This window comes from Gobius niger (genome assembly GCF_951799975.1).
Source record: "Gobius niger genome assembly, chromosome: 23".
Lineage (NCBI taxonomy): Eukaryota > Metazoa > Chordata > Actinopteri > Gobiiformes > Gobiidae > Gobius > Gobius niger.
In genome coordinates, this window is record NC_136874.1 from 3,670,326 (window position 1) to 3,696,315 (window position 25,990).

Below are 25,990 nucleotides of genomic sequence, written 5' to 3' on the forward strand. Positions count from 1 at the left end.
CACATTTCCATCATAGTTTTCGTCGAGAAAATGTGCTCGGTTCAGGTGGGAGTTAAGGGGTTAATGCTTTACACAACTTGAAATAGTGCCTTTATATATATTCTTTTATAGCATGTTAGCCTTTAGCTTCAAGACAAACTATCAATCCTTTATGATCACAGGCGTCTCTGATCTGAACTCGTTACATCATGATTTGAACAAACAGTAAATGATCATCTACCGGGAACTCACCGCCCACAACAGAATCTTTAGAAAATATGATTTCTATTCCAGGAAAAGAATACAGACAGGAAGTCCAGGCGCTCACACCTTCAGGTCAGAGGAACTAGCATAGCCACACCGTGCAACAAGCCAATTTATCCCATTGTGAATTAAACAATGTCCGTGTCCCGTGAGAAAGGGATGCACAGCTAGTCCCGCTTTGGCCTGGGTCGGCGCTCGCGCGGCCGTAATTGTGGTAACGCGACCGAAACAAAACGTTTTTGTGCTTTTTCATTGTTGTTTTTTGTCACGTTTTTGTTGTTTTTTCATCCTCCTTTTTGTTGGTGTTTTGACTCTTTTTTCAAGAAGCTTTAGAAGTCAAAAAATGTGCTCAGGTGGGGGTTAAAAGGTTAAGGCTCGTCTTATTCACTGATTGCACCATGAAGTTAAACCAATGTGCTTGTAACTAATGAGAAAATCAAAAGTAATAAGTTAGTAATAATGAAATGTGTGTGTTAATAGTGTAAAGTCATCATAATGAGTAGGGCTGGGTACCGTTCGTTTTTTTTCCGATACCACTACTTTAACGATACCTGCTTTTCGGTCCCGGTGCCTTAACGGTACTTTTTTCGATACCTGTGTTATTTTAATTGAGCTAAAATAATGTGCATAGGAAAAGTATCGTTCAGGAGGAAGTACAAACACTGCACATCAAAAAACAGGAGCAGCAGCGTCACCTGTAACTTCATGTTTTGAGCAGAATTCCCACTAAAGCCGTGATAAAGAGAGAGAAAGGACATTTTTTTACCTTCTGAGCTGCAGGAACAGACCAGATCCACATCAGGCACTGTTTTCTTTCAGATAAACTTTTCTAAACACACTGAGCTGTTCGACGAAGTGAAAGCTTCTCACACGTCAAAGATCTGTTACATAGTGAGAGCGCTCACTCTGTCACTAACAATGTACCATAACTGTTCCAAAAATGGCTAATGCAGAGTGAGCCTCACCTTTTCCAGAAACAATCTTTGATCCCAAACGCTCCGGTGCAGCTGGAGTTTAAACAACAGCAGTAACTTCAGGCTCTGCGGGGCTAAAGCTAAAGGTAAAGCCCATGTGTTTTTCGTTGTCACTACTTTTTTCTTTGTCTACGAGCTCTAGTTTCTTATTCAGTCCTGGTTTAGTCCTGGTTTTTAGCCAGTTTACTGTAAGTCCTGGTTCAGTCCTGGTTTAGTCCTGGCTCAGACCGCGGCTCTGCCATCTCTGATAATGACTGAAGTGTGAGTAAGTTAGAGCTTTGCTTCGCTTCTGCATTTGCGCTGAAGCTGCTCATGAGTTCAGGCTTTTTTGGACTCACTGTGGATCATTTATTGACGTTTGGAGAGAAAAAGTACTGAAAATTAGCATCGAAAAAAAAAAGATACCGCCCCCTACCGGAGCTTTTCGGTCGGTACCAAGTCGGTACCGTTTAGGGGTCCCCAGCCCTACTTGTAACTAATGAGAAAATCAAAAGTAATAAGTTAGTAGTAATGAAATATGTGTGTTAATAGTGTAAAGTCATCATAATGAGTATTGCACAATGTGGTTTATGACACAAATAAGTGAAAATCTCTACATATTGAAGTGTTATTCCTGATTTAGTCTTATTATTGCTCCTCATTGGGCTTAGTCTCGGCTCAGCCCCGTTTAGCGCTGGTTTAGCTCCTGTTAAATCCCGGTCCTGTCCCTCCTGAGTCCCCGGTTCAGCCCCGGCCCAGGCTAAGTCCTCCCTCTAGTCGTCTCTCGTCGCTTTATGCAAACGCCTTGGTGCATTTCTGATGTAAGCCGACGCAACGCCTGATCTTTACACCAGCGACACGAGCCCTCTCTGCCGCCGACTTATGAATATTCTTTTTCAAATCCACTTCAAGAGCGCGAGGAGAGACTGGCGGCTGCCGATCAACTGCCTTTTTTTTTTAATACATCGCAGATTTCCGTCTCCTCGCGCGTCGGGAAACGATCTGTTATGTCCACAGATGATTGACGGCGGCCGCTCGTCCCGTCCACTCTGATTTGAATCATGATGATGAAGTGAACGTCTAATGTCTTTCTATAGGAAACCTTCAGAAGTTGTTGTTTTAGGACAGGGCTTGGACTCCTCTGGCTGGAATTCTGTACATTTTATTTCATTTTTCCACAAAGTTTCCCTCAAATTGTAGCAAATTAGTTTCAGAAATTATCTGAAAATATGAATTCATCGGGTTTTCTTACATTTGTCACTTTAAATTTAGCATCTAGGGATTGAAATGTCTTTAAAAAGCTCCGCTCCCCTGTCACGGTGAGATTTTGAGTTTGTTTTCTTCCTTTGCATCGTAGTTTTAAGGTCAGAAATGTATGAAAAACCCTGTACGATGCTTATTTTATGACGTTTTTTTCCCCCCACGCTTATTCATTCACAAATACTGGCATGTTTGGTGTCCACGTGTAGCACGAAAGGCAACTGAGATGACGCTGTAATCCAAATATGGTCATTTCCTTTCTGACGGGAGGAACTTTAGAGCCGTTTAATCCAAATGAGGTTTTCTTCCAGACTATCACTTTAACACTTTCGTCAAAAAGAAGAAGCTGAACAATGTCAAATCTAATGCTCTTTAAAGACATTTAAAGGAACAGGCCACCTTTTTTCCATACTGAGATATCTTCTTACCTGAGCTTAGACGAGTTGATGTGTACCTGTCTGGGCTTTGTGCCTGTGGAAGAGCTTGGTCGCTTCTAACTTCACCCCGTTTGGAGCCATAGGAGTACACTGGGAGAGGCTAAATGCTAGCAACATCTTTGGTTGTTTTGTGTGACTGAGGGCACACAGTTCTTTCATACTGTGATATGTTCTTACCTGAGCACCACTATCAAAAAACTCGATTCATGATTCGATCCCCCCCATTTAACCTCTTAACCGAGAGGATCTCTTTCCTCACGTCATCAGATTTTTTTTCCATCATTTTTTTTGTTGGGTATTTAACTCATTTTTGTAACTTCTTTGTCATTTTTTGGTAATTTTTTGTCACATTTTTGTAATTTTTGGTCAATTTTTTTGTTATTTTTTGTCACATTTTTGTCACATTTTTGTCATTTTTTGTCACATTTTTTGTCTCATTTTTGTCATTTTTTTTGTCAAATTTTTGTCACATTTTTATCACATTTTTGTCATTTTTTTGTAATTTTTTTCTCACTTTTTCGTCACATTTCCATCATTGTTTTCGTCTCAGTTTTGTTGCTATTTTCACAGCTTTTTTCCAGAAGCTTTTGGACTGGGGTAAAACTAAATAACTGCCCACTGTAAATATAACACACATAAAGACCCAGACAGGTACGCATCAACTCGTCTAAGCTCAGGTAAGAACATATCTCAGTGTGTAAAAACGGTGGCCTATTCCTTTAAGCCTCAGCATCAGATGAAAAGTCAAACCAGGGAGAGAAAGGTAAAGTTGAGCAGGATCTCCTCGTGTAAACAGTGAATCCTGCAGCAAAGATAAAGCGTCTCGTCAGTTCAATGTAAAGAAAAGGAGCAGGTCTTCTGAGAAATGGGTTCGATGGCTTGTAAAGATGGCAGTGTGAGGGGTGGGGGGGTTGGGGAGTGGGGGGGGTCTGGTGCTGCGTACTCGTAGGACTGCAGTTATTACCTCTAAATGCCCCCTCGCTGCTTCGGGACGCTTTTGAAAAAGATTATTATTATTCCGGCTTCAGAAATGGCTGCTGCTGCTGCCGTCTCCTGCTTTCATCTGCAAATGAAAGAAAGCTGCGTTTTTCAACCCACCTGCTTCTCCTTCCCTTTGCTTTGTGTATTTGCTTCGTGTATTTGCTTTGTGTATTGTGTGTCAGGTGTACTGGGTGTATATCACACATACCGCCAAGGCTATGATCAGATGGGTATTATGGAGAACGAGGGGGGTTTGTGAATATAATGTTTAAGGAGAGACGATGCAGGTGAGCAGGGGGAAAATACATTTAGTTGACTTCTGATGTAAATATTCTGATCGCCAGATCATATAGATAAATCTTTTTTTTTTAAATTGTTTTATTGGAGCATATTTTACCAAAGTGCCATCATTTATTCTTATTTTATTAATTTTATTTAGCCATTCTTTTTCCCCCTTTGTTTTGTAAGAATTATACAGGCTAGTGTCCCCGTCTCACACGGTGTGACCCGGACGGGCGTCACGAGCCCAGTTAACTGTATAATGGGGGTCGTGGCTCCAAAAGGTTGAGAACCACAGGTTTAAATCATCATCATGAAATCAAGATGTATAAAGGATTAACAAATGATAAGATCATGATTGCCACACATTTTTTTCCTATAAAGTTTTACTTTGTGTCCCGCCATATGAGTCATGATGTCAATGCTCCTCATGATCATGATGAATCGTTAAGACTTTCATGGACATTCATTACAGTAGAAGGTGTTTAATTTAGGGATGACGTCATCCATGAATGTGATCACGTTTGTTGCTGAGAAGTCATGATTTAGTAAAGCATGAATGTTTCATGAAATCATGCATGAATAATAATCACAGTAATAATAATCTCTTGGATTTATATAGAGCTTTTCAAGACGCCCAAAGCGCTTCACAGGAGCTCAGCACAGACACATAAACACACAGAACGGTTTGTTGGACTGGTGCTAATAAGTTCAAAAGCCAATTTGAACAGATGTGTTTTCAGAACTGATTTGTAATGACCAATATCATCAGCTGTTTGTATCTGTGAAGGGAGTGAGTCCCAGAGTGTGGGGGCCTGGACACAGAAGGCGTGGGGGTGTGGGGAACAGAGGAGTGTAAGTGTGGATGAGGTCAGACAGGTACTGAGGGGTTTGTAGGTCAGGAGAAGGATTTTGTACTGAATGTGATATTGTACAGGAAGCCCATGTAGATGGATGAGAGTGGGCGTGATGTGTTGCCAGGGCTTGACGTGAGTCTGGACCCTGGCAGCAGAGTTTTGGATGTATTGGAGTCTGTCCAGGAGCTTTTGAGGGATCCCGGACAGGACTGCAGTAGTCCAGTCGTGAGGTCATGAAGGCGTGAATGAGTGTTTCTACTGAGTCTGGAAGTGAGTGGCTCATGTATCATTATTATGAAGTGTTACTGGGTATTTCATTACACATGTCATTAAGTATTGCCTTTTATTGTCCACTAAACAACAGGATTAGGTTCAGTGTTTGTGAATTTCCTGCATAGGATTTCTTTCAAAAACCTGTCTCTCCCTCAGACTTTCATCAGCCCGTTTGTGCGTCTGAATTTGAAGCTATTATAGACGTTCGTCCTCCTGACAGATCTCCAGCCTCCACACACCGGCTGCTTCTCCAGCGGTGAGACTGTGGCAGCGGCGACGTGCGGGTGGATTTGAAAATGACATTTGGAGTAGTGGGAGGTGTGTCATCAAAAGGTGGGATAATGACAGAGACACTATCGGCTCTGGAGATCAGGAGGAGAGCGATGTCACTGGAGGGAAAATGTCCATGAAATATAAAATACACTGTGTTTTACTTCAGGGCGTCTTTGCTTTAGAGATTTGAATCGAATCTATGGTCAATACTTATAACAATGCTTTTGTGCAGAGCTTTGTGTTAAAGGGTTTAAAGTGGAAAGCAGGCATTTGTTTGTTTGAGCTGAGGTTTAGTTTGAAATGAGCAAAGTGATGTTTATTCATGTTTGAAGGCAGGATATGATGGAAAATCAGCTTTTAGAGGTTTTTCACAAATTATACTGTTTCCTCATCGAGAACTTGAGACTATGAGACAATAAAGCAATAAAAAAGCGACAAAAACACACGATAAAGAATAGGGCTGGGTATCGTTACATTTTTTCCGATACCGATACCTGAGCGATACTTTTTTCGATACCTATTCTAAATAATTTGTCATGTAGAAACAGAAAACAGAATAATATTGTTTTTCCTTTGTCTTCCATTTGATTTCTTTTGCATTTGTTTGAGGTGAAACCAAGAAACAAGAAACTTCCTTTAACACTTCCCCCCATTTTTAACCACTTTTATCCCAATTTTTCTACGTTCTTTTTTATGTATTTATTTTTTCCCAGAATGTTCCTTGTTTTCTCCAACTTTTTCATGTTTTTTTTTTTTTTAAATTTTCCCAATTTTGCTTGAAATTTCCCCAGTTTCCCCCCCCAAGTTTTTCCCAAACTTTTAATAATTTTCTCCTATTTTTCCAATTTTATAAGTCTTCCAACCAATTTTTCAAAAAAAAGAAAAGGAAAATCTCTATATATATTTTCTCAAAATATTCTTTTTATTTTCCTTTTTTTTTCAATTTTCCCAAAATATTCCTTTTTTTACCCCAACGTTTTGTTTTATTTGTTTTAATTAATTATTATTATTTTTTTTTAATTTTGCTAAAAAAAAATCCAATTTTTTTCCAATTTTTTCCATTTTTTTCCACATTTTTTTTTACCAACAACATCAAAGCTTGAATATAGATGTTTTTTATTTATTTATGGCTGAAAATGAAAAAAAAAGTGACAAAAGAGTAATAGAAAGAGATGCCAAAAAAGGCACGGCAACAACGCAAGGAAAAACATTGGTTCAGATCAGTGTTGTAGGTCTTAGCTTTCAAATGAGGCGTCTCTCTGGCCTACAGGCTGTAAGCTTTTATATTTGAGTCTCAGGTTGTTGTTTTCATGTTGGCTGGTCCTCTTCTTGTGCAGAAGGGCGAGGAGGCGAACATCGTGGTGCTGGAGGACGGCCGGGAGCAGCTCATGTACGAGGTGCCGCTGAACGAGTCGGGCTCGGCCGGACTCGGAGTCAGCCTGAAGGGGAACAAGTCCAGAGAGACCGGGGAGGACCTGGGCATCTTCATCAAGTCCATCATCCACGGAGGAGCGGCGTATAAGGTTCAACTGCAGACCCTTTACACAACATTTCACCCACAGAGCACTAGCCAAACTATTTTAGATCATTTTGAGATGGTTGATTGTTGAAACGTATGTATGTTATAGAGCAGTGGTTCTCAACCTTTTTTGTCTTGTACCCCCTTGAGTCTCCGAGTACCCCCCACCTCCAGGATCTTGCCAGTATTAACACAACAGCGGCAAAACTAAACTGAGATTATTCCGCGTTTTACAGTGTATTGAAGCTAAATTACTCTCAAAATCAAACCTTGCCTTTGAAATTAATATTGAAATTCTTCTGTTTCACTTCGTACCCCCTGTTAGCCTCTTAACCCCCGCCTTAAAGCAGAACTAAGTAACCCCTAGAGGCCGTAAGCGCCACTGCAGGTGTTCTCATTAATTGTCCGTGACAGAAAAGACAAAGGGACAGACTCAAACTTGGCTGTAAATACTGTTTAAGTGGCGCTAGCACGTAATTAGCCTGTTAGCTTCTTCTTCCTGATTCCATTAGTGTGTATTGGTGACTCCGACCCAGGGAAGGATTTATTGAGGTAAACAAGTTACGTAGTTCTACTTTAACAGAGCGCATTTTCAAATCTTAAAGCTTCCTGGCTTTAGAGCTTAATACCTTTAGGCCAGTGTAATGCTTCATTTAAAAGATCTAGAAGTTGCAAACCCTGCAAAATAAGTCTTCTGGATGTTTTGATAAAGCTTGATCATCGTTATCGGGAAAGTCTCCAAATACATAGAGATATTCATTCTGGCCGGTATCTCCCACCTTTAGGGTGTATTCAGACCTGCACTGTTTGGTCCACTTTAAATGGATCAGAGTTCGTTTTGAACCCTGGTCCGGATTTTTTATTCAGGTGTGAATACAACAAACGAATCCTGTTGCGGATCAAAGAACCGGACCGAGACCCACTTTTTCAGGTGGTCTCGGTCCGGCTTCCAAACGGACTCTGGTCCAGTTTGCTCAAGGTGTGAATATAAACCACTGTTGATCCGAGACCACTGCGGGAAACATGCGCCTTTTTGGGCTTAACAAGCCACCGTAGCTAAGGCACCGTGGGAAAAGTTATCCCTTCGCGGCTGCTAACGCTAATATTGGATGGAAGCTCCAAACAATGAGCCGTGGACAGACCTGGAGCTCCTGGATATTTGGGCAGATGCACTAACACAACTGCGTTCGTGTTTAGCGAGAAAATGAAGGAGGGGCTTCGAGCGCGGCTTCTGAACAGCCGCGGCGTCAAAGTGGAAAAAACTTCGCCAAACTTAATGAAAGTACAGACGCATTAAAGAAAAGTGGAGGATCAAAACCAACAGTTTGTCCCGTGGACGTAATAGAAACAAACAGCTCAGCAGACGACCCTTCATCCACACAGAACACCTCTTCCTCCAGCTGCTCCGGTGAAGCTGAGGTTAATGGTCAGTGGTTTAGCCTCTCACGTTTCTTTGATTATCATAGTAAGCGTCAAATTTTCATTTTTGTTTCATTTGTTGTGGTCCTTGCTCTCCAATGGGAGCCTCGATCGTCACACACGTGTATGTGTTTACACAATATAGTTCTCTTGCAAAAAGTACAGTCTGAACACGAACTGCACCAAACGAAAAAAAAAAAAGTTTGCTTCTGATCAAGCGGAGCAAAGGACTTTTCTGGTCTGAATACACCCTTAGTCATTCATTACTTTAAAAACCACTTCCACTTCCTCCCCTCCTCCTTCGACTTGACCTCTCTTGACTCCTCCGACGCCCTTCGACCTGAAATCACCCCTTTCCCGTGGACAAAATGGCCGCCTTATCTCTCCCACTTTAGCGGAGGAGGACCGAGTGCGGCACTTTCCCGCTCCAGTCGCTTCGCCGCGGATTTCCTCGGCTTCAAAAACGAAGCGATCGGCGGCTCGTGCGAAGTGAAGGGCCTGCGTGACAAGTGTCGTTTTGGAGATAGCGGGGCTGGTCCGGGATCAGCGTGACATGATAGCGGTTCCCCACAGTGGCTTCAGAAGTGCGGCGCTGACAGCCGAGCAGAGTGAGATGTCGCTCGCTGCATGACGAGAGGAGAAAGAGAGATTTCAGAGGCAGAGGAAGAGACGGTTTTTTGGCTGGTTCCTTGGACGTATTACTCGGAGCAGTTTAGATTTTCATTTCGACATGAGCTGTGTCCGAATGTCCACCCTCGCCCCGAACTCCTCATTGTGCGACACTGTAAAGTCCACCGTGTTGTTGAGCTGCACGATTCTGACAAAAACAAACAGAGATTTTTCCATTTGATACATTTAAGGCGACACGGCAGGTGAAAGTATTGATTTTTTTCACGCAGTGGTCGAAGTGGAGATTTTCATCTATTTTCCTCCCTTTACATCGTAGTTTTCATGTCAGAGTATTCACATTATTCCAGAGGTTTGCGTGGGCGCCGCCATGAATTGGTCCCGCCCCTTTTCTCCTATGTGTTAACATGGGGCCGGAGAAGTCCACATAAAATCAGTCACTACACGAAAACAAAGCCGTTTTCAGGCCGCGCTGAGAAACGCTGCAGTGTCGACATGTCGGTGTAAATGAACATCGGCCATTTTACACAAATCAATCGACTAAACATCAGATTTGAGCGGAGAATATTTTCCCTCGTTCTCCGTTAAAATGAACGGGCTTCGCGCTCGACCGGAAGTGTCAGGAAAACGAGGTGCCGAGACGAAGCAAAAAGTGGCAAAAGTGGGCGGGGCGGAATAAGGTGAATAAAAATGACAAAACTCACCCGCATGATGTTTATTTTATGATGTTTTGTCTGCGAGGTGGGGGCAAACCCGTCTTTCTCGCGGGTTTTCATTCATAAATATTAACAGATTTTACATCCACGTGTCCTGCTAAGGGGCCCCGTGATGACGCTTTCACCCAAATATGGTGTTTTTCCTCCTACGAGACGCTGGAGCGGAAAAGTCGGAGAACGGGCCGAGCATGAGCACTCGCTACAAAACTTCAGGGCTGGTTTTCTCTGAATGAGAGAAGCCGCACTCGGGCAGAGCCTGAGCCCTTAGAGAAGCTCCCACAGACTCCAAACTTTACAGTCTGAGACCCAACAATATTTTGAAGGTTTTTTCAGAGGGATTTTTTAATATCTAATTCCTAGCCTGATTTATTCAGCTTTGAAACCAAAAAACAGGCGGAATTTGAGTTTTTACAGATTTTTTCACTGATGATTAGTTTATTGAAAAACTAAACAAAATATCCAAAATCCCCCTGAAAAAATCTCAGTTACTAATATGTCAATAAAATAAAACCATGAAATTTAATCTGGCTCAATTCATTATTTTGATTTCCAAAATACAGGCAATTTTAATGCTCAAAATGCCTTATTTTTATGTGAAAACATAAAATGACAGAAAAAATGCAATACATTTTTTTCTCATATTTACATCTGTAATGTTTCAAATTGACATCTCTACATTTATTTTTTTCTCCTATTCACCTGCAGTGTCTCGCCTTAAATCCTTTATTACACGTTTACAGGACAAACATACCCATGAATATTATATACATATAAAGCATGGGGGGGGCGGCACCACAACACTGCAATGCGAGCCTAACCACCCCCCATCCTGCCCACTTTTTATGCCAGGTATGACACTGAAGATTACAAAGAGCGCCACCCGTCTGCTCTACAGGGAACAGTGAGGACATTTGGACAAAACACATGTTTAATGCGACCGGACTAGATTCAGTCTCAGTCAGTCTGCCTCAGGGCATCTCTGGCAACACAAGGAGCAACTTTTACGAAGCAGAACGAGAATTCAAACGGCCTCCTTCGAGCGGCTCCTCTTCTGTGCTTGAAACGCCCACTTTCAAACGGCCGCACATTCCACAGAAAGCTCTACAAGACCTAATCGCGGCCATTATTCTAAGAGCGAGCACGAGGGACATTCAGAAATCCTCTTTTTCCCGTCCTGCTCATTATTTCTGACTTAATGCGACTCTAAATTTAATGAAAAAAGAGGTGAGAGCCGAGATAGCGCCGAGACAAAGGAAAGAAGCAAGAAAATTAAAATGAACGCGTGCAGGGGATTGTGGGTTAGACGGGAAAAAGTAGCATTAGCGAGCGTCTTAGCGCGGTGATAAATACTGAACACGGCTAATGGAAAGGGCTCGACACGCATTAAATCAACTGTAAGTGTTTTAAATAGGAGAGAGAGAGAGTGGGGCTCTGTGAGGAGCAGGATAACTCAAAATAACAGCAAGACTTTAGTGCCTTTTCAAAAACAGGGGCACATCAGGCAGTTTGAGGGATTTAGACCCACTTTTCTCTTGGTTCTTGGGTTTAATCCTGGCTTTAATCAGTGATTTTAGACCCGGTTTCGTCCTGGATTTCAGTCTCTGCTTCTGTCTGGTTTACTTCTTAGTTTAGTCCCGGTTTAATCCAGATTCAGTCCGTGATATTGTCCGGTTTCAGACTCGGTTTAGACCCTGTTTTCTGTTGGTTCTTGGGTTTAATCCAGGTTTTAATCCGTGGTTTTAGACCCAGTTTTCTCTTGGTTTCGTCCTGGTTTAGACCTGTATTTCAGTCTCTGCTTTTGTCTGGTTTGCTTCTCAGTTTAGTCCCAGTTTAATCCAGATTCAGTCTGTGATGTTGTCCGTTTTTAGACCCAGTTTTCTCTTGGTTCTTGGGTTTAATCCAGGTTTTAATACGTGATTTTAGACCTGGTTTAGATCCAGTTTTCTCTTGGTTTAGTCCTGGTTTAGACCTGGATTTCAGTCTCTGCTTTTGTCTAGTTTGCTTCTTAGTTTAGTCCCGGTTTAATCCAGATTCAGTCCGTGAGATTGTCCGTTGTTAGACCCAATTTTCTCTTGGTTCTTGGGTTTAATCCAGGTTTTTAGCTGTGATTTTAGACCCGGTTTACACCCAGTTTTCTCTTGGTTTAGTCCTGGTTTAGACCTGGATTTCAGTCTCTGCTTTTGTCAGGTTTGCTTCTTAGTTTAACCCCGGTTTAATCCAGATTCAGTCTGTGATATTGTCCGTTTTTAGACCCAGTTTTCTCTTGGTTCTTGGGTTTAATCCAGGTTTTAATCCGTGATTTTAGACCTGGTTTAGACCCAGTTTTCTCCTGGTTTCGTCCTGGTTTAGACCTGGATTTCAGTCTCTGCTTTTGTCAGGTTTGCTTCTTAGTTTAGTCCCGGTTTAATCCAGATTCAGTCCGTGATATTGTCCGTTTTTAGACCCAGTTTTCTCTTGGTTCTTGGGTTTAATCCAGGTTTTAATCCGTGATTTTAGACCTGGTTTACACCCAGTTTTCTCCCAGTTCTTGGGTTTAATCCTGGTTTTAATCTGTGATTTTAGACCCAGTTTTCTCTTGGTTTAGTCCTGGTTTAGACCTGGATTTCAGTCTCTGCTTTTGTCTGGTTTACTTCTTTGTTTAGTCCCGGTTTAATCCAGAGTCAGTCTGTGATATTGTCCGATTTTAGACTTGGTTTAGATCCAGTTTTCTCCTGGTTCTTGGGTTTAATCTAGGTTTTAATGCGTGATTTTAGACCTGGTTTACACCCAGTTTTCTGTTTATTCTTGGGTTTAATCCAGGTTTTAATATGTGATTTTAGACCTGGTTTAGACCCAGTTTTCTCCTGGTTTCGTCCTGGTTTCGTCCTGGATTTCAGTCTCTGCTTCTGTCTGGTTTGCTTCTTAGTTTAGTCCTGGTTTAATCCAGATTCAGTCCGTGATATTGTCAGATTTTAGACCCGGTTTATGCCAAAGCCAAACCGGGTCAAGCCAAACTGGAGTGCTTGGTTCAGACTGTTTTTAATGCAGGCTACTAGTTACCATAGACATGCACTAGCATTAGCCTAGCATCACAAAACTCTCCAAAATATAAGGACTGCATGGATTGATCGTGTTTCTCTACAGGACGGCCGGTTGTCGGTGAACGACCAGATGGTGGCGGTGAACGGGGAGTCTCTGGTGGGCCGGTCGAACCACGCGGCGATGGAGACCCTGAGGAGGTCCATGTCCTCAGAGGGAAACGCCCGAGGAACCATCCAGCTGGTGGTGCTGCGAGCGGCCAAACAGGTTCACATTCAGGGTCTCAAACATTGACGACATTCTCGAAACTAGACGAGTGAGACAAACTGGGTCACGTCTCTGGGAATATCTCGCAAAAGGAAAATCTATTTTTACAAAACTCTCTGAAACCAACACAGTTTGTCTTTCACACAGAAGACACTTAACCTACCGCTCTCCCTCCACTGGCGGCGTCTGATTCTGTCGCCGCTAAATGTGGGGCAGCCCGTTTAAAAGCGTCGCCGTGGTTTGATCAAATTGGTCGCATTAAAGTTTCAGCGGATCTTATGCATTATGTAACCCCCGCGCGGCTGATTTCATTTAAAGATTATTCATAAGTTTGGGAGAGAAAGGGGAGCAGTGACACAAACGATCGGCGGAAATCGGGACAGTTTTTTTTTTTTCGTTCCCCGACTCGACGGAGTTTCAAAAGCATAGTTTAGTGTTTATCAAGAAGATACTTATGGTGAGAGACGGGAACGGTGTCGCAGCGTGGCGGGAAAAAGAGAGAGGAAACAGGAGAGGAGGCTCAATGGAAGGGAAGCAGTTTTGGAAAGAAATGTCCAAGTGTTTTCCCTCATGGCTCAAAGTCCTTCCATCAACATCAAGCACATTGTTTCGAATATCGCTTTTGGATGCAGATGCGAGACAGTCGTGTGACCTTAGTTCATGTGTGCTGAGAGACGAGACTTTGAACTTTGTGACAGTCTTTGTTTCATGCAGATACGTCCAGTCGTTACAGAGATATTAACCATAACCTGAGTCCGAAATTTAGCAGTTTGACGGTTACCATATAAGACAGTGGTCAGTCAGAAAGAGGTCCTTTTCACACCTTCAGGGATCCTAAAGGGGCCATGATTCTGGCCCAAAACATGACGGTTAGTGCTAGATCGTCTGCTCCGGAGGGACAGTCTGCTGTGAAAACGTGAGATATCATGACACAAATTAAGGTTAGGGCCAGGGAAATGGTTAACCTCTTAACTCCCGCCTGAACCGAGAGGGTATTTTTCCTCACGTCATCAGATTTTTTTTCCAACATTTTTTTGTTGGGTGTTCAACTGATTTTTGTAGCTTTTTTGTCATTTTTTATCACATTTTTGTCATTTTTTTGTCACATTTATTATAAATTTTTTGTCACATTTTTGTCACTTTTTTGTCACATTTTTGTCACTTTTTTGTCACATTTTTGTAATTTTTTTGTCACATTTTTGTAATTTTTTTGTCACATTTTTGTCATTTTTTCGTCAATTTTTTGTCATATTTTTGACATTTTTTTGGTCCATTTTTTATCATTTTTTTTGTATTTTTTTTGTCATTTTTTCGTCTTTTTTTTGGTAATTTTTTTGTCTTTTTTTTGTCAATTTCTTGTGACATTTTTGCCACTTTTTCATACATTTTTCGTCACTTTTTTGTCAATGTTTTCTCACTTTTTTGTCACATTTCCATCATTGTTTTGTTGCTATTTTCACTGCTTTTTTCCAGAAGCCTTTGGACTGGGGTAAAGCCAAACTGGAGAAAATGTGCTCGGTTCCGGTGGGAGTTAAGGGGCTAACTTTAAGGATTAGGATTATTTGTATTTTTAGACAAACCGACTCATAGATCTATACAAACTCACAGCAGACCGTCCCTCCGGAGCATACGATCTAGCACTAACCAAACATGACTCCGCCCCCTCTTTACTGACGTCACAGCCTTGTTGGGACATGGTGGTCATTCACCAACCATCCACTACTCCAGGGGTAGGCAACGTGAGGCCCGCGGGCCAAATCCGGCCCTCCAGCACAGAACCTCTGGCCCTCAAGATGATTTTGAGAAACATGATTATGCAAATAAGAGATCGAATTCCTTTTACAGTACTCTAAAATGCAAGAAATAGTGTCAGTATTAAAAAAATGCCCTGGCAGAAAATCCCACTTGGTCCTACAGTAAAACAGTGAATCTCAACTGAACTCTCAACTTTGCAGAATGTTAATTTCGTCGACTAAAATATTTAGTCTTAATTTTAGTCAAAGTGATGTTTTTGTGACTAAAATTGGACTAAAACTAAATTAAAAGTTTTTCATGAGACGAAAACTATGACTAAAATGTCCAGATATTTTAGTCGACTAAAATAAGACTAAATAAAAATGAAAAGGAGAGACTAAAATCAGCCAAACTTCTATTGACCGTCTGAAAGAGCCTCAGATCATGTAAATTCTCTGCCAAAGGATCAGCTCTGAGCTTTGTTCATGTGGAGCAGCTCCATAAAGCAGAGGAACAAGATTAAACATGATTATAATGAATATTATCAATGCAAAGTCGACTAAATTCGTCTTAAATTTAGTCGACTAAATTTACTTGCAATAACACTTTGACTAAAATTAAGACTAAATATTTTAGTCGACGAAATTAACACTGGTTCCATTGGCGTTAAGATATTTTTTCTGATCTAAGACCAGACCAAAACTACTCAAACTTTAAATTGAATCTCTTAATTCAAGTAGGTTTCTGCCATTTCTTCCTTAAAATTATGATTATTTTTCCAGTGCACTTTCTACAAATGCCAGAGTCGTCCATAACATGACCTAATTGGATGTATTGACAGTGTTTCTCCCACTTTACCCTAAAAATGTTAAAGTATCTTCTGATTTGTGTCATAATGTTTCTGAAAAATCATCTTGAGGGCCAGAGGTGCTGCCATATTGCTTGAAAAGGATGTTCTGCTTTATAATAAGGAACACCCTTTGTCAGTAGTTTTTCCCTTAACTGGGCTTAACCTGAAAACTAATGTCAGTGATTCAAAGAGCCCCGAGACACAATAACATCCATGAGTTTCATTGAAAAACTTTTTTTTTTACCTTTTTGACATTGAAATACAATCTGCATAATAATTTGGAACACAGTGTGTGAATATTGTTGCTACAGTTGTCTAAAATCTACAATCTTTTCCGACCCTAATTGTAACTGTTCTCATTTCCAGCTCTCCAACCGCGCCTCAAGTCCCGCCCACCCCGCTGCATCGGCCAATCAGACTCCTCCACCGCCGCACGCTTCAGCTCAACACAATCAGGTACGGTCCAGCGAGCCCCGAGACGACCAGCCGCCTCCTCCCGAGCGCTCGTCCTCGCTCTTCCTCCCGTCTCTGCGGAGGAGGGCGTCCTCGCCGTCGGCGTCCCCGCGCTCCTCGCACTCGCGCCGGCACAAAACCCCGCCCAAACACCCGCCCATCCCGTACACGCACGAGTTCAGGAGGAGCGGGTACCACTTCGGGTTCAGGGGAGGGGAGTCCGACGACGACGAAACGGGGTACGCGAGGAGCCGCACCCTCGGGGACGTGCGGGAGTTCGACGGTTCGGACTTCGTGAGCCGCTTTAACCCGTGCGCGGTCGATGCGAGGCGGGACTACACGGACGATATCAGGGCGATGGCGGGGCAGATGTACGGAGAGCCCAGCGTTCCAAACAGGGACTTTAGAGACGACTTTATGTACGTGGACGCTCACGGCTATGCTCTAAACCAAGCGCTGGACAGGAGGCACCACTTCAGGCACTCAGGGGGATTATAGGGTTTATATTTTAAAGACAAAAACAAGGCAAAGAGTTTATAAAGCCACACTGTGAAACATATAGCTCATAAATGGAGAAGATATAAGGAGGCGGGGCATGTAGGAGCTTCCGTCAGTCTACCCCAGGGCAGCTGTGGCAAAAGTAGTAGCTTGAGTGAATGAATAATGCAATGTACAGCGTCTTTGAGTGTCCAGAAAATCCATCCTTCCATTTTCTTCCGCTTGTCCGTTGCCGGGTTGTGGCCCTTATGGCTCCTCCTGCAGGTGGTGGGTCCACAGGAGGTCGGCCTCATGGTTCTCAGGCCTGTTGGTCTCTCAGAAGGAGCTTCTGAACCGCTCTTTGTCTGACCCGTCACCTATAGGACCTGTTTGCCGTGGGAGACCCCGATAACAGAGCTCCCAAGATCATTCAGGTGCTCGAACCCCTCCACCACGTTAAGGTGGCGGTTCAGGAGGGGATGTGTCCAGAAAAACGCTATTACTATGTTTGTGAAGGCTCTCATCCATCCAGGGAGTATCTATCGTAGAAAAGCTAAATCATCAACTGGACTAGGTTTTGGTAAAGTTGAGGGCGTTTCACTTCTAGTCACAGAAGCTTCTTCTAAGCTCTTTTTACCCAAACTGGAATGGTCTAAATAAGACTCAGGCTCCTCGCAGGTGGAGGAACCAAAACTGCCAAACATCCCTGCAAGTTGTAGTAGTAGGCAAGACAAGTTTATTTGTAGAGCACAATTCAGACACAAGGCAATTCAAAGTGCTTCACAGTTGCATAAATACAAGAAAGCAAATAGAATCAATAAAAACATCAACTAAAAAAATTTATCAATTTCAGTAAAAAGCATGAGTGCAGATAAAATACTTTCAGTCATTTGCATCGGTAAAAAGAACTGTTTTCAGCCTGGATTTGAACATTGTCAGAGTTGAGGCCTGTCTCACATCCTCGTGAAGACTGTTCCAGATTTTAGCTGCATGAAGCTCACCGTGTTTATTATTGACTCTGGGAAGGTTAGTGCTAGATCGTATGCTCCAGAGGGTCTGCTGTGAGTTTGTATAGATCTATGAGTTGGTTTGTCTAAAAATACAAATAATCCTAATCCTAACCCTAATCCTTAAAGTTAACCCCTTAACTCCCACCTGAACCGAGCACATTTTCTCCAGTTTGGCTTTACCCCAGTCCAACAAACTGAGACGAAAACAATGATGGAAATGTGACAAAAAAGTGAGAAAACATTGACAAAAAAGTGACGAAAAATTTATGAAAAAGTGGCAAAAATGTCACAAAAATGTCACAAGAAATTGACAAAAAAATTGACAAAAAAATGTCAAAAATGTGATAAAAATTTCATAAAAAATTGATGAAAAAATTACCAAAAAGTTACAAAAATGAGTTGACTACCCAACAAAAAAATTATGGAAAAAAATCTGATGACGTGAGGAAAAAGATCCTCTCGGTTCAGGCGGGAGTTAAGAGGTTAACCATTTCCCTGGCCCTAACGTTAATTTGTGTCTTGATATCTCACGTTTTCACAGCAGACTGTCCCTCCGGAGCATACAATCTAGCACTAACCCTCTGGGAACCACCAGGAGGCCCCTCCCTGAAGTTCTCAGGGCCCGAGATGGTTCATACGGCTCTAACATGTCAGAGATGTACTTTGGTGCTAAACCATGAAAAGACTTGTAACAAGCAGAGCTGTTTTAAAGTCTATTCTCTGAGTGACAGGAAGCCAGTGCAGAGACCGGAGCACTGGACTAATATGGTCTTATTTCCTGGTTCTTGTCAGGACTCGAGCAGCAGCGTTCTGGATGTACTGTAGCTCTGATAGCTCGTTTAGAGAGGCCAGTAGTACCTAAACTGTAGATGAAATACCATCAAACCAACAAATAAAACAAAAGTAGATGGAAAAACCTCCAAAAATGCACAAAAGCAATGTTTTACTTGTGTAATAACCAGGCATTGATATAATAATTATTACTAGGGCAGAGCGATGTGGCCTTATGGAACAAGCCACTGTTTTTACACACTGAGATTTGTTCTTACCTGAGCTTAGACGAGTTCATATGTACCTGTCTGGTCTTCACGCGTGTCCTCAGTCACGTAAACACAGCACAGACGGCGTTAGCATTTAGCCTCTCCTCCTCTCCTTTTATCGGTTCCTACAGGGCATTTAATCAAAATCGTAATCTCTCCGTTGGTCTTCAGAAGTGTCAGGTTCAGCAGAATCAGCGCCTGGTTTTGAAGACGAGACAGTGGAAGATTTTTCTGTGTTTAGACGATGCAGGTGGAAAGTCTTTGTTTTGTTTGAGCCGATCAGCAAACAGCAGGTTCTCCTCAAGCTCAGTTTTCAGTTTTTTTGACAATTTAGGTCTTTAGTTTTGTTTCTCTTATGTTTTCCCTCCAAACCCTGGATATTTTTGAACGTTTTCCTCTTTTTTACCAATAACACTGGACTATGTTAGCATTGTTTTCCGCTCAACTGTTCCTTAATCTTTGCACTTTTCTTCTGTTCCAAAGCCTGGTGTGTTTCCTGCTCTTCGTATTTATGATTTCTTGTTATTTGCATCGTTTGCTCCTCTCCTGTACCTGCCTGCTTTGTCCAGCTCAATAAATTTCTATCGACTCCTGCATGTTTTTCTCGGTGTGGGTTTTCTGATCTTCCTCCGGGCTTCCTCCCGCTTTTATTAAAGAAATTCCAGCTCTTCTCTCCTCTGTTGTGGACTCTTTTTATTCTTCTTCCAGCTTTGCATGTAACCTTGAATTTTCCGATAAAATGAGAAGTGAATGTGATTTGTGTGAGAAGACTACCCAACATATTCCAAGGAAACTGCTAAAAATGTGCGTGTTTTTGAGTTTTATTCCCGTTCACAAAACCATAACATTGTAAAGCTCGACTTCCTGATCAATGACATCCAGATATCGTCACTTCCTTTGCTCAGTGTGAAAGTTTATGAATGATCTTCAGCTGACTTTAAACTTCAGAGCCTTTTTTCAATCTCAAAAGCACTTTTTCATCTCACTCTTGCAATAACATCTGCACCATATTTAGTGATTTGTGCAATACAAGTTTTATTTATGTATTTATTCATATCTGCATTTTGTTAGTAAGTGATAAACATTACAGACATTGAGTGATGATGGATGTAAGGTGTGTTTTTGCATAAGTGAGGGGGACACAGAACACAATACAAAAGACAAATGGAATACAAAGGGAAAGGAGGATTCTCCATCCATCCATTTTCTTCTGCTTTATCCGGGGCCGGGTCACGTAGGCAGAAGTCTGAGCAGAGATGCCCAGACTTCCCCAAGACAACACCAGGCCAGCTCAGAGACATAGTCCCTCCAGCATGTCCTGGGTCCGCGAGGCCTCCTCCCAATAGGACATGCCTGGAACTAGGGCTGAAACAACTAATCGATTAATCGACAACTAATCGATTACTAAAATAGTTGTCAACTATTTCAGTAATCGATTAATCGTTTTCTAGTGAACACAGACTGAAATAGAGCAAAAATGACATGACAATTATGTATTTTGGATGAAAACCTACTTTGTTTTTTAAAGTGAGGGTCTGCAGTGTTTTGTACATTGTAAATTTCATAAATATCTGTCTTTGCCTCGTCCAATCAGAAAGCAGAATTAGCACAAGAGCCTCCTACAAATGTTTACTTTAAGTTAACTCCATCAACATGTCCTCAAGCGCCGCCACTTTAGCTCTATGTGGTCAAAAAATTGAAAAAATACAATTTCCATGCACCTTTCACAGCCAAGCGATTAATCGATTAATCGTGAAAATAATCGGTAGATAAATCGATTATCAAAATAATCGTTAGCTGCCGCCCTACCTGGAACACCTCCAGAGAAAGGCGACCAGGAGGCTCTGAAACAGATGCCCGAGCCACCCCAGCTGCTCCTCCTGTGTAACTGAGCTCCTGTGCCCGCCCTGTGAAGGAACCTTATTTCAGCCTCCTGTGTCAGCGATCCTGTCCTTTCGGTCATCACTAAAAGGAGGATTGTGTGTGATTAAATGAGGCTGATGCTCAGCATAATGCTAAATCTGCTTTCTTTTTAATGTAACTGCGCACTGTCCTTTCAATAAACTAAACCAGGGGTGTCCAAACTTTTTTCACAGTGGGCCACATACAGAAAAATATACAAACAACTAGGTAAAGGTCAGTAGATCAAATATATAACTTCACCTCTATTGTATTAAAGTTAAAGCAAATAAAATGAAATGTTAACTATTGTTTTTTATTGAATATGCTAAAGTAAAACAAAAAACAGCTTTCTATTAATAGATTTTCATTTATTTCATATATATTCAATTAACGGAAAAAAAAAGTGGGCGGGCGGCAGGGCCGTAGCTTGGACACCCCTGAACTAAACTAAATTAAGGAAAACTTGCAAACAGAACTAAATTAAATGTATATGATCATGACACCACCCTCAGAGCTTATTAGAGACTCCTACGCCTCCCCCCAAATCTGCCACAAACCTGCAGGGTCCGAGGTACCCTGGGATAAGCCGCCACACAGTGCCTTCCACTCCGGTCTAGTTTTCTTCTTTTCTCATGTTTTTATCTAAATTGGTGTGCGTTGCATTAAAATGAGCATTGTGCTTACCCTCTACTTCAGTTTTTCCTCTTTCCCCTCTTGTAAATCCAGAAAAAAAGGGAAATGTGAACTTTTCTACATTTCCTCCCAATAATGAGCTTTTTCAAACACTAAACAAGATCCAAAATCCCCTCTGAACAAATCTTTGTATCTAATATGTCAACAATATAAAACCTTATTTTTAAACTTGGCTCTGTCCATTTTTATATTGGGCAATTTTCATGCCTTAACCTCTTAACTCCCACCTGAACGGAACCCATTGTCTCCAGTTTGGCTTTAACCTAATCAAAAAGCTTCTTGGGAAAAAAGCACCAAAACAGCCACAAAAAATGAGAAGAAAATAAGGATGTAAACTCAACCAAAAAGTGACAAATTCAACAAAAAAGTGACAAAATTTCAACAAAAATGTGACAAAAATTCAACAAAAATGTGACAAAAATTCAACAAAAAATGACAAAAATTCAACAAAAATTCAACAAAAATTCAACAAAAATGTGACAAAAATTCAACAAAAATGTGACAAAAATTCAACAAAAATTCAACAAAAATTCAACAAAAATTCAACAAAAATCTGAGAAAAATTCAACAAAAATGTGACAAAAATTCAACAAAAATGTGACAAAAAATGACAAAAATTCAACAAAAATTCAACAAAAATTCAACAAAAATTCAACAAAAATTCAACAAAAATTCAACAAAAAATCAACAAAAAATCAACAAAAAAATGACAAAAATGTGACAAAAATTTGACAAAAATTTGACAAAAAAATTACAAAAATTCAACAAAAATGTGACAAAAATTCAACAAAAATTCAACCAAAATTCAACAAAAATTCAACAAAAAATCAACAAAAAATCAAGAAAAATTCAACAAAAAAATTACAAAAATTCAACAAAAATTCAACAAAAATTCAACAAAAATTCAACAAAAATTCAACAAAAATTCAACAAAAATAAAACATACCAAAGGTGACACAACACAGCAACAACGGGAGGAAAAAGTTCAGTTTTGTGGTTCTTACCTTTCAAATGATGTGTTACACAGACCGATATAATACCCAAAGAGGACAGAATGCATTTGGTTTAGGCGGGTGGTAAGAGCTTAAACACCTTATTCCTATTGAAAACCTTAAACGAATGAAAACTTCCACTACATTTCCCCCTCACATTTATGTCAGTAATCTTCTCCAAAAGTTCCGAACTGATATCTCTACATTTATTTTTTTCCCCTATTCACCTGCACCGATTCACCAAAGCTCCAAATCCCTCATGACAGGATCGTTGTCCGTGTAAGCGCTAAATTTATGATGTTACAAAAGTGTTGAACATCAAGCGACATGACATCCTTTAACCTCTCCTTATTTTAGCTTCTTCTCCCAGGGCTATTTTAGACTCGCTTTCTTCTCCGTATTCCCGCGCGGGCCCGGACTTGTTTTGATTCGGATTCGGAGAGAGACGCCCTGTTTTTTAGGAAAATGGAGATAATGCAGTGATTTGTTGAACATGATGGGTGAAGATGGGTGTTTATCGTGGTGGATTTGCTTTCAGTGATTATGTAAAACTAATGGGGCAATTACACGGTCCGGTCTGGGTCACCGAGTCTCGCCAGGCGCGTGATCGGGATCTCCAGGACTCCGAAAGCTTCGGGAAAAAAGATGTGAAAAAGCAACAAAACTGAGACCAAAACAATGATGGAAATGTGACAAAAAAGTGACGAAAAATTGATGAAAAAGTGGCAAAAATGTCACAAAAATGTCACAAGAAATTGACAAAAAATTGACAAAAAAAATACAAAAATGTGACAAAAATGTGATAAAAATTTGACAAAAATGTAATTAAAAAAATGACCAAAAAAATGACAAAAAATTGACTAAAAGTGACGAAAAATGGATGAAAAAGTGGCAAAAATGTCACAAAAATGTCACAAGAAATTGACAAAAAATGGACCAAAAAAATACAAAAATGTGATAAAAATTTGACAAAAATGTTACAAAAAATTGACGAATAAATGACAATAAATTGATAAAAAATTGACAAAAATGTGATAAAAAATGGATGAAAAAATGGACAAAAAATGGACAAAAAATGGACAAAAAATGGACAAAAAATGGACAAAAATATGATAAAAAATGGACAAAAAAATGGACAAAAAATGTATTAAAAATGTATAAAAAATTGACGGAAAAATGACAATATTTGACCAAAGAAATTACAAAAATTTGACAAAAAAAAAAAAAGAAAAAAAAAAAAAAGTTACAAAAATGAGTTGAATATCCAACAAAAAAATGATGGAAAAAAAATCTGATGACGTGAGGAAAAAGATCCTCTCGGTTCAGGCGGGAGTTAAGAGGTTAATTACAAAGCCTTTTTTATTTATCCTAAGCTAACAAGGAGCAGTTGTCGAGAAAGGTAAAGGTTCAACATTAAATTGATTTGGATTTGCTACTGTCAGTGTAGTATTTACTCTAAGACAATTAATGAGTAAAAAAAACGCAACATGCTACGACACCTGCAGTGGCGCTTGTGGCCTCTAGGGGCATGAGTTACTGAGTTCTGCTTTAAAGAGGGGGTATTATGCTTTTTTCAATCACACAGCACCAGTCTATATCACACTACAATGATGACCAAACCTTCTGTTGGTCTGTGAATGCAGTAAATTAGAATAACTGCCTTGTATAAAATTGCTCTCTCAAAATGGCTGTAGTGAATGTCTTGAAATCGGCCTCTGTCTCTTTAAGAACCTCTGAGCCTTTCCGACACGCCCCCTCCACACGCTGTCTGTGGCATCAGTGGGGAGGGGGTTCTGCTGAGGAGCAGTGGTTGGTTACTCGGCTGGTGACGAAAGCTCGGAGGCGTTTCCAGGAGGTGGGGGCGTTCCTAGGAGGACTCAGGCAAACCTATCCCTAAAATGGCCGCCATCAGAGTTTTTACAGATTACTCAAAAATACGTGAATGTGCCAAGGCAACACTTCAGCCATGTTTTTAATGAGGGAATGACATAATAACATGATGTAAAGCTTGACATTTTTTGCATAATACCCCCCTCTTTAAGGCTAAATAAGGTGTAGCCATTATAAAGTGGTACCGAGTGGACTTCACTTTAGTCGTTTCTTCTTCTACTGTTGAAGTAGATTTTTTTTTAGTTGATTCATTTGTCGATGAATTGAAATGATCGTTCTCCCATCCCTGGTTGTGGAGCGGGGGGTGGGGAGCACAGGGAAGGCAGGGAGTTCAGTCTCCTCCCTGTGTGATGGTACCTAGGTTATATTCATACAATATAATATATGGATCAATGGACTAATTATAGCCTCATTCTTCTGGAAGCTGTTTTTCTTGTTTTTTCTTCTACATAATGGTGGAAGAAGCTCGAAAAACCCAGCCAGATTTCTAGCATGAGCTTCGTTAACCCGCACTGAACACTATGGGTTGTCCCCAGTGCTGCCTGTAGGGGGAGCTCCGGGTAAACACCTCACCAGCTCTTATCCTTATAAAGACATTTAAAATAATTAAAATATCAACGCTCAGGCCCCAAAAGACAGCTTCCATTTTGATTTGAAGTATATAGTTGGTTGACGCTTGTCAGCTAAAATAAAACGCCTTCATCTCCAAGCTTCCGCCCGGTGACAGACGAGCGATGATAAAAATAATGATGATTTTTCTGCATAAATAAATCCCAAATCAATCCCTCCCCGCTGCTACAATGAGGGTGAGGGGTTGTCAGAAGCGTCTAAGCCGTTTCTAAACCTCATTGTGCTGCTGTCTGGATAGATCCCACTGTTTACTATTGTTGTGGGATTAAGATATCTGACTGTTCTGTCGACGGAGCCCACGGCAAGCTGTCAAAACGGAGGAGACGGCACAAGAAAGAGGATTTTTTTTATATCCCGTGATAGGGATGGATTTGTGGCACGTGGAGATAAAGCGTATGGAAAGTGTATATAGAAGCGTTTAAATAATAGTCGCTTTATGTAGAAAATCTCACAAATGAATCAGCAAGACTTAAAGGAATAGGCCACCGTTTTTACATACTGAGATATGTTCTTACCTAACCTTAGTCGAGTTAATATATCCCCGTCTGGTCTTTGTCCGTGCGCTCTGTCAGGCAAACGGAGCACATACTCAGCCTCTCCTACATGTCATATAGCTCCAAAAAAGCTCACGATAGAAGCTACCAAGCTCTTCCACGTGTTCCCTATTTAAATAAAGTTACGTGATGTATTTTCATGCGAAGTATATTTACACAGAAATGTAGCATGTCGATTTTATAAGCAAATAAAAAGGGGGGACTATATTGTGAGGCGTAATGATACGAGGAGCACAACGTCCGCGCAGTAACTCCTAAAGACTCCCCCGCTCACTTCCATCAATAGAAGCTGCGTGACTTGTACAGAGCCTTTTACAACAAGCAGAAATATATTTTCGGAAAGTGCTCGCGCATTCCTACCTCATGGTCGAGATCCTGAGTCCTGTGTCGCCGTCCGGGGTGAGTTGTAAATCTGTGAAACATTACTACACTATATACTTTCTGCTTGTTATCACAGCCCGGCACGATGCACGTGAAAGGCATCGTTCACAAGTTATCGACGCTCCTTCAACTGTTCTCTGTGAGCTCTCTACAAGTGTAAACGATCAGCGACAGGATGTCCAGCGTCTGGCGGGACTGTCCAGGAAGACGTCACATGGGGAAACTATATAGCCTATACTCCATAGGACAAACACGGTCCCCG

At 41.1% G+C, this 25,990-nt stretch overlaps 2 protein-coding genes across 2 annotated transcripts in view; both read left to right on the forward strand.

Moving 5' to 3' along the window:
- The window catches only part of LOC306981964 (partitioning defective 3 homolog B-like), a gene marked incomplete at its 5' end in the record, with an annotated part of 137,416 nt that extends 120,741 nt beyond the window's left edge, over positions 1-16,675 (forward strand). Inside the window, 3 exons of the mRNA XM_079581704.1 lie at positions 6,894-7,079; positions 12,961-13,122; positions 16,073-16,675. Of these exons, the coding sequence (XP_079437830.1) occupies positions 6,894-7,079; positions 12,961-13,122; positions 16,073-16,657 (933 nt within the window). The 3' untranslated portion in view covers positions 16,658-16,675. The remainder of the gene's footprint in view (positions 1-6,893; positions 7,080-12,960; positions 13,123-16,072) is intronic.
- Positions 16,676-21,084: 4,409 nt separating this feature from the next.
- LOC306981965 (uncharacterized protein) overlaps positions 21,085-25,990 on the forward strand; it is a gene marked incomplete at both ends in the record, with an annotated part of 7,467 nt that continues 2,561 nt past the window's right edge. The window contains one exon of the mRNA XM_079581705.1: positions 21,085-21,159. Coding sequence (XP_079437831.1) covers positions 21,085-21,159 — 75 coding nt within the window. The remainder of the gene's footprint in view (positions 21,160-25,990) is intronic.